Source organism: Nematolebias whitei, chromosome 17 (assembly GCF_014905685.2).
Source record: "Nematolebias whitei isolate Nwh7 chromosome 17, NemWhi1, whole genome shotgun sequence".
NCBI lineage: Eukaryota > Metazoa > Chordata > Actinopteri > Cyprinodontiformes > Rivulidae > Nematolebias > Nematolebias whitei.
In genome coordinates this window covers 39574704-39584083 of record NC_056514.1, presented here as the reverse complement: position 1 = coordinate 39584083, position 9380 = coordinate 39574704, and the positions used below count along the sequence as shown (strand labels likewise).

The 9380-nt window shown below is 44.6% G+C and overlaps 1 protein-coding gene across 1 annotated transcript in view; it reads right to left on the bottom strand.

The window, feature by feature from the left end:
- Window positions 1-9380, bottom strand: part of grb7 (growth factor receptor bound protein 7) — an 18016-nt gene that overhangs the window by 7108 nt on the left and 1528 nt on the right. The window contains exons 3-5 of the mRNA XM_037691270.1: window positions 1201-1357; window positions 1010-1131; window positions 798-872 (exon numbers count right to left, since the gene is read on the bottom strand). Of these exons, the coding sequence (XP_037547198.1) occupies window positions 798-872; window positions 1010-1131; window positions 1201-1357 (354 nt within the window). The remainder of the gene's footprint in view (window positions 1-797; window positions 873-1009; window positions 1132-1200; window positions 1358-9380) is intronic.

The window sequence follows — 9380 nt, the reverse complement described above, 5'->3', positions numbered from 1 at the left end:
TGGGAGACGGATCAACAGATTCGGGCTTCGTCCTCAGTAATGAGGGCGTTGCTTCGGTCGGTCATGGTGAAGAAAGAGTTGAGTTGAAGGTCTGTCTACGTTCCAACCCTCACCTCTGGTCAGGAGGTTTGGATCAGTGGTTCAGGCATCTGATCGTCATCCGACTCATTTTAGGTCGTTTATTTCCACAAAATTAATATTTTTGTGTAATCCAGTAACTTCGATGTCAGAGACGTGTTTTAATATCGGGGTTATACACGAGTGTTTTCACAATAACTCTGTAAATCTGCTGAGGCTCAGATGTCCCAGTGTGTCACCAGCCTTGAACGCAGCGTGAACCCGGACGTAAGAAAGTCTCCAGTCACATTCACAGGCAAGTTGATCCGACCACAGCAGGTGATTTGGGCATATGTATTTGATAATTTGTATGTGAAGAATATTCCATCCATTATCTTTTATTTTTATTATCCCGCTTCTTCCTTTTTGGCCCATGTCCAGCAATCACTGTGCGAGAGGCGGGGGACACCTGGACGGGTCTCCAGTCCATCACAGGGACACACAGAGACAAAAGAGACAAACAATCATTCTCTCTCGCTCTCATCTACGGACAATTTAGAGTTACCAGTCAGTCTAACATACATGTTTTTGGTCTGTGGGAGGAAACCGGAGTATCTGGAGAAAACCCACGCATGCACGGAGAGAACATGCAAACTCCACCCAGAAATTCAAAAAGCGTGTATACAGATGTTGTTGTACTCTTGTGCGACTACTTTTGATTTATCGTCGTGCCGGGTTACCTGGATGAGTTCTGATGATGTCATCTCTTTGCCGATGTCTGCGCTGTCGGAGATCATGGACTCCGGGAAGAAACGCTGCAACAGGAAGCAGAGTCGTTAAACGTCTTTAAGAAACCGACGCACTTCCTCAGACGGAGACACGGCTCGTCTCTGCCGAGCTTTACGATGGTCCAACGAGAGATGAATCTCGATCGTTCCCGGTTTCTGCGTACCGTTGGGTTCCTGAAGAACTCGTACTTGGCGTAGTTTTTGCAGAAAACAAATCTCGTGTTGTTTTTTGGAGACCAGGTGCCTTGAACATCCAGCACGACCTCGTGGTCCTCCAGACATCTCTCTGCAGACGACAGCATTTAATAAACCAAACCTGAAGTTTCGGCTCGTTTCCGGTTGAACTCGGACTTACCCAGAGCCAGTGAGGGATGGTGCTCCAGGAGGGCCCAGTTCTCCTGGTCCGTGCAGTGAGCCGTCTGGACCAGCAGGTGGCACACGTCCCGGGCCGTGGCTCGTCGAGGAACCCACAGCGATTTGCAGTGGACGTCCTCTCCGTAGACTCTGACGAGCTGAAACGTTCACATCTTGGCCTCAGAGAAAATCACGGCTCAAATCAACACAAGAGTAAAACTCAGGAGGAAGTTTCTGTTTCCACTAAACGATCCTGACAATCCGGAGGTAAAAAAACAAAGGACCAACATTTTAAATGGTTAATTTTACCATTTTTAATGTTTCTATTAGCAGCGGGTCTAAAGATGGATCTTTAAATTTGTTCTTTGAGTTTTCGACGAGGAACTGGTTCATCCTTTGAGCTTCGAACCTTTTTCAAGACCTTTGACTCTGTAAATTTGCCCCTTTTCACAGAAACACTCATTTCTTTGGCCGTTTCATTTTATGGGGAAGAAACAAAAACGCTGAATAAAGTTGAAAATAAAACAATAAAAAGAACAAAAAATTGAAGTATTTGATCCTCAGACTCGACGTGACTTAGTCTTTGGTGAAGAAACTGAAGTGGCTTCTTCTCTGCACAACAATTAATCATTAAACACAGAGACGGAAGACTCTGGACTCTGACGGGACAGCAAAGCTGGGCTTTACCGAAGCACAAAAACACCGACACAAACAGTCTTCTACCTTAAAATAAAATAAAATAAAAAAACTTCTCACAACTTTCTTTCGATGAAGTCATCCTGTACCCTTGCACAAGTATTTCTTCTCTTCCTCCAAACATCAAATCACGTTGGTGCCAACAAGCTGGACTTTACTCTCTTCTGATGCAGGACTTTCTCTCAAACCTTTAGAGGTTCACAGTCAAACTGAAGACAGGCCTGTCCATGTGTCCATGTGTCTTCTTCTTCAGGGAGACCTTCAGTCCATCATTATGTAGCGTTGTACCAATGGTACAAGGAGCCGCAAGAGGAAGGGGGAATGGTGGCTTTAACCACCATGGACTCATCTTCGGCCACCTCAGTCATTTGATGAAACTATACTTTTAAGCAAAATAAGGACTAGTGACTGGTGGCCATCTTGGTTTTTGACATGGCAACCCTATTTTCAAAAGGATCCCTTTATGCTCACAGCATGGACAAACGGATGGACGGAGTTTATTTCCAGTTCCCCTCTTCACTCCACGACGGGGAACAATAAACCTCCAATAAAAATTAGAGACTGGTCATTTTTTTGTAAAAAAGGTCACTCCAGTAGGCGTGTCGAACTCGGTTAACAAAAGGAGCTAACATTTAAAAACTTTGTCTGAGCCAAGGGCCACTTTCAGCTGATACCTGAACTCGAGTCAGATTCCTGAGATCTGTTCTGCAGGTTCATCAACAAAAGTTTGATCCGTCTCACTTGATGTTCTGCTCTTTCCACATCAGAATCAGTAACGACAGAATGATCCAGCCTTCCTTCTGGCTTCAGTTAGCAAGAGAAGTCCACATTAAATTATGTATTTATCTTTTGTTAAGAAAAAAATTAGAAGAAATATAATATTTTACATTTAAATTATCATCTTGGGGGACCAGATTTGGCCCGCAGCTCTTGAGTTGGACACATGTGCTCCAGAGGGAGAATTTACAGTTTTAACTTAAAACCTTGATATATATATAAAGACCTACGTTTGTGAGACGTGTTTTTTTTTTCCCCCAAGTTGTTCACGCATCTTTAACTGATCTCTGAATCAGGTTGAGATGGAGAAGCAGACATAAAAACCTACCACACGTGTAGCAGAAGCAAGTTATTTAAGGTGTCACGCAGGATGACACACAACATCTGTATTCAACAACGTGTTTTAAAACCAAACAAAGACTGTAAACCTGTCGAACCAGGACCTGTCAATAACAAGAGACTGGTCGGACGTTACGCAGATGAAGAACGTTGTTTCAGTGGAAACTTTGACTCTTCGTCTTGTCAAAGTGCATTCAGCTTCTAATGAGCTGAGATAACAGCTGCAGGAGTTCTGATCAGTGCAAGCACAAAGGAAGAGTTTGATTCACTACTTAAAGTCTTTGTTGTGCATTTCAGCCACTAGTTAACACAAGCCAGTGCATCTCTGGTTCTGGTCCCAAGCCCGGGTAAATGGTTAGGGTTGTGTCAGGAAGGGCATCTGATGGAAAACACTTTTGCCACAACTAATATGCAAATTCATAAAGCGAAACCAAACTGGGTCGGTCGAGGCCCGGGTTAACAACAGTCGTCACCGGTGCTGTTGACAAACAGGGTGCAGGAGGAAATGGTGCAACTGTTAGTCGAAGACCACGAGGAGGGAAACGTGTCAGAGGGAGAAGAGGAAAGTGAAGAATGTAGGACTGAGAGTTGTAGCTCTAAATGTGGGGACAATGACAGGCAAAGGTAGAGAGCTGGCTGACATGATGCTGAGAAGGAAGGTAGATGTTTTATGTGCACTAGAGACCAAGTGGAAGGGCAGCAAGGCTCGCAGCATTGGAGCAGGGTTCAAACTGTTTTACCTCGGTGTGGATAAAAAGAGAAATGGAGTAGGGGTGTTCCCGAAGGAGGAGGTGGCAAAGAATGTACACCGAGTGGCCAAAAAAAAGTTGCCACCTGGATTTAAGCGAAGCGAGCCTCCTATTGGATAATTACTCCATGGACGATGATCTTTCAGCTGCAACAAGCTATTTAACCCCAACTGGTGTAATGAGTTGATTCTCTTTTCTTAAACAACCATGTTGAAAGACACATCTCGTGGTCGTGGAAAAGATGTCAGTCTGTTTGAGAAGGGTCAAATCATTGGCATCAAGCAAAGAAAACATCTAAACTACTAAAATTGTGTTAAGAACTGTCCAATGCATTATTAAAAACTAGAAGGATAGTGGAGACCCATCGTCTCCGAAGAAAGAAATGTGGCCAGAAACAAATCCTGAATGATCGTGATCGGCGATCACTTAAACGTTTGGTGAAATCAAATGGAAGAAAAACACCAGCAGCACTCAGGGCTGTGGTTAGTAGTGAAAGGAAGAACATTTCCACACACACAATGCGAAGGGAACTCAAGGGACTGGGACTGAACAGCTGTGTAGCCTTAAGAAAACCACTAACCAGTGAGGCTAACTGGAAACAAAAGGCTTTAATTTGCTAGGGAGCATAAAGATTGGACTCTGGAGCAATGGAAGATGGTCATGTGGTCTGATGAGACCAGATTGACTCTGTTCCAGAGTGATGGTGCATCAGGTGAAGTGATGCACCATCATGCCTAGTGTCTAATCAATAAAAGATCTTGGTGACAAATTAATGCAACACTGGATTGTGACATTGAAGAAGTTTACAGAAACAATGACACAGTGAATGCATGATGTAATCAAAGCTAAAGGCAGTCCAACAAAATATTAGTGTGTGACCTTTTTTTTGGCGAAGCAGTGTAGTAGAGGTGTAAAGAATGTCAGATGGGGTGATGTGCCTGAAGGTAGCATTAGAAGGTCTGATGTTAAACATTGACAGTGGTTATGCTCCACAGGTTGGATGTGATGAGGAGGAGAAAGACACATTTTGGAAAAATCTGGATGAAGCGATAGAGAGTATTACCAGGTAGGAGAGAGTGGTGATCGGAGCATACCTGAACGGACATGTTGGTGAAGGAAACAGAGGGGATGAGGAAGTGATGGGTAGGTTTTGTGTCAAGGAAAGAAACAGGGCGGGGACAACAGGACAGGTATGAGGACAGCAGGAAAGTGATGAGATGTGCTGTAGGAGTGACAGATAGTATCAAGGTGGAGGTGGGAGTGCATCAAGGATAGGCTTCGAGCCCCTTCTAGTTTGCTCTGGTGATGGACCGACTAACAGATGAGGTCAGGCAAGAATCCCCATGGAAGATGATGTTTGAAGATGACATTGTGATCTGTGATGAGAACAGGGAACAGGTGGAAGAGAACTTTGAGAGGTGGAGGTATGCACTTGAAAGAAGAGGAATGAAAGTCAGTCGTAGTAAGACAGAGTCCACGTGTGAATGAGAGGGAGGAGGTGGAACAGTGAGGCTACAAGGAGCAGAGGTCACAAAGGTGCAGGACTTCAAGGACTTGGGGTCCACTGTCCAGGAACATGGGGAGTGTGGTGAAGAGGTGAAGAAAAGAGTCCAGGCAGGATGGAGTGATGGAGACAAGTTTCAGGAGTGATTTGTGATAAAAGGGTGGCAGCAAAGGTCAAAGGAAAAGTTTATAAGACAGTGGTGAGACCAGCTATGATGTATGGTCTGGAGACAGAGACATGGACAAAAAGACAGGAGACAGAACTGGAAGTAGAAATGAAGATGTTGAGGTTCTCCTTAGGAGAGACAAGGATGGAGAAGATTAGGAATGAGATCATCAGAGGTACAGCACAGGTTGAACAACTGGGAGATAAAGTTAGAGAGGACACACTGAAATGGTTTGGACATGTCCAGAGGAGGGACAGTGGTTTGGACATGTCCAGAGGAGGGACAGTGGGTATATTGGTAGAAGGATGTTAGAAATGCAGCTGCCAGGAAAAAAACAAAGAGGAGATATATGGATGCAGTTAGAGAGGACATGGAGGTAGTTGGGGTGAGGACAGAGTGAGATGGAGGAGGATGACTCGCTGTGGAGACCCCTGAAGAGGGAAAAGCCGAAAGAAGAAGAAGAAGAAGAAGATTGTGCATTTCAGGTCGACACAGCAGGATAACCCAGATTTGCTGAAGGACCAGAGTTTTTCTGAGCAGATTCTGCAGATGACAGCCGTTGACGTTGTAATAAATAAAACAAATAATTCTAACGTCTCGAATGTTTGATGCTGGCAAACAAGTTTCACAGAAGCTAAAACTGAGCTGAAAGCTAAAAGTACCAAAAAGCTACTGAGCTGCAAGGTGGGGAGAACATCCACAGTATCAACACTGACCCCGTGTTTACACAACGGCGTTTTTCAGTGAGCACCCCCGCTAAGGACTCGACTGGGTACTCTGAACTGCACAGTCAGAGCCCGTCCTCCGCCCGAAGGTGCAGGGAAACCACCCTCTCATCCACCGGGGAAACTCCAACACAGTCACCAAGTCAGGAAGCTAAGAGTAGACCCAAACCAGGTCGGCACCTCTCACCAGGGGCAACTCCAAAGTGGAATAAGGTCCAGCTCCTCTCAAGGAGATCAGTTCCAGAGCCCATGCTGTGCGTCGAGGTGAGCCCATCTAGATCTAGTCGGCACCTCTCAACTTCACGTTTCTCCGCTAGAGAGGTTGCCTTCCATGTTCCAGGAGCAGCTTTGGTAGGCCAGGGTCAGAGTGCCAAGGCCCCCACCTTCAGCTACCACCCATGGCACCATGCACCGGACTCATACAGCCCCTCCTGCAGGCGGGCCCACAGGAAGGCAAATCCCTGTAACTCCTTCAAGGGGCCCAGTCAACAGGTGCTCAGTGATGAGCACCTTCCCTCGGCCTGGCTCCAGGGTCGGGCCCTGGTAAGCCTCATCTCTAGTTGTCTTCTGTCTCAGGTTACAAGTATACATGTATTTTCTACCCCCAGAGGTGGGGTGTGCCCACCACAGACAGTATGCAGTAGATTTTTCTACGTGGGTAGACAAGTGACAGTTACGACGGTGGATAGCAGAGTGCTGTTTGTGCTGATCGCCCTTTTCAACATGTAGGAGCAACCCAACCTCCACGGTCCAAACCATCGTTGGAATATTCATCATTTTGGAAGGAACTGTTTTCATCCTTGAGTCTGCATGCTCCTCTTGTAAAAAGCCCGGCATCAGTGCTGTCAGATATACAATAATTACCATTTTATAAGAATTTTAGAGACAAGCGTCCCTCCATTTCTTTGCACGTTTTCCAATCACAACACACAGTTCATCTTATAACCTCCCTCCTCTCCTTCACTGAGCTTCAGAGTCAGAGTCAGAGTCAGAGTTTCTTTATTGTCATTCGCACCTCATGTGGTACATGTGGTGGAGCGAAATTATGTACACAGGGTCCCAGTTACATCCAACAATAAAATGTATAAGAAAAACAGTAATAACATCTAAGATATGAACTAAGAAAAACATCAACTAAATATACACTAAGCACTCATAACATAAAACATTGAACATCACCACAAACATGAACATGAGTCTGTGAGCAGATGTGCACGCATGAACACATCAACATTGAAACAGATCAGCAGCAACATGAAACAGATCAGCAGCAACATGAAACAGATCAGCAGCAACATGATATGGTTTTTCACAGTGATTATTCTAGTTAGAGATTCATGAGTCTAACAGCCTCAGGGTAGAAGCTGTTCCTCAGTCTAGTGGTTCTACACTTAATGCTCCTTAACCTCCTTCCTGAGGGGAGTGGGGCAAAAAGTGTGTGTGCTGGGTGGGTGGGGTCCTTCATGATGCAGGTGGCCCTCTTCCTGCATCTGGAGGTGTAGATGTCTGTGATGGTGGGGAGACTGACTCCAACAGATTTCTGTGCAGCCTTCACCACTCTCTGCAAAGCTCCTCTTTCTGCAGCTTGTATAATAGTTTGGGTCAAAATACAATAATTTGAACGCAACAGTACAATCGTTTGTCATTTCCTATCTGGCAACCCTTCCTGGCATAGAAACTACGAGTGCAGCATTCCTCATGTAAACAAGTTTTAATTACAATAATTTGCCACAACCAACGTTAGAAGCACACTAATGTTTCCAGAGGTGGCTCACGTGTTAACGGGGCTTAAATACGAAGATTATCTTTACACAACAAACACTCCTTAGAGTTCAGAGGAGGAGATTCTGTAACCGCAGCTGTGAGTCACGCAGCTATAATCAGGCAATTTGACTCTGGAAGTTTCCAAATAAAACACATCCGTCACAATCGTCAAGCTTTACGTGAACGCCTGACAAACAAGTTCTGACACCGGCAGAGGATCCGCCTGCTGTCTGAGCTCAGCCGAAGGATGCCGAAGCTTCCGCCGTGATAAATCCAGTTTTATTGTAAAGACAACAAAACACTGCGGTTCGGTTCTCGGCCCAAAGCCTCCACCTTTAAAAGCTGCCAAGGATTCTGACCGAGTGTCATCTAAAACAGAAGATCAACTTAAAGAAGCTCAAAGGAGCTAAAGGAAGCTGAAATTAGCACAAAGAAGTTGAAAAAGGCTAAACCAGAACAACAGCTGAAATGAGCAGTAAAAGGCTGTAAAGAGCTGAAAGAGTTTGAAGGATGTGGAGAGCTCCATTCATTTTCAATGACAAAAACATGGCCGACAAAGCTAAATATTTTAAAAAGTAAAAATTAACCAAAAAACAAAATTCACAGCAGGAATGTCCTGAATGAGACGAAAGTTTTGATTCATAAGTGTTGAAAGAAATCAAAACATGCGGAACGAGTAACGTGCCGAAAAACATACGGAAAACAAATTCTCAACAGCGAGAAACGTTTATAAACATTTATAAACATTTAGACAACAATCAACAACGTCCGTCTGGATAACAGCACAGGTAAGAACACCTGAGCCGACAAATTCAAATGTAGCGCTCTGTGATGGAAGGCATATCGCCCGCCGCCTCGCAAAGTCTTAACCAAAGATCATGTGTGATCCATTAGAGCTCAGGGATGTGTTGAGGATGATTATCAGATACTACCACCCAAATATTAGCTCAGCATCGGCAAAAATGACCGAGTTAGAATCGGTTTTGCGTTTGACAGTTAGCTGCTGCAGCCATATTGAATTGGGCCGGCTCCAAATGTTAATGAGAAGATATGTTGCCTGATTGGATAGCATGCTAACACTGAGCTAACTTTCAGCTAATTCTGAGCTAACTTTGAGCTAACTGAGCTAACTTTCAGCTAATTGAGCAAACTTTGAGCAAACTGAGATAATCTGAGATAACACCAAAGTTCTTTCTCAATAATCCAGGTATAAAATCCAACAATGTTCAGTCAGGTCATCTGGACAGTTTATTTTTGTGCGGAGACGTTTCATCCATCATCCAACGGACTTCTTCAGTTCGAGGAACCACCAAACAAACCTGATTCTCCATCAACAGCTTATTCCAGAGAGGAAATAAACAGATTGCTGGTGCTGAGACGACTTTCAGCTAATTCTGAGCAAACCGAACAAACAGAGCTAACTTTGAGCTAACTGAGCTAACTTTGAGCTAACTGAGCTAA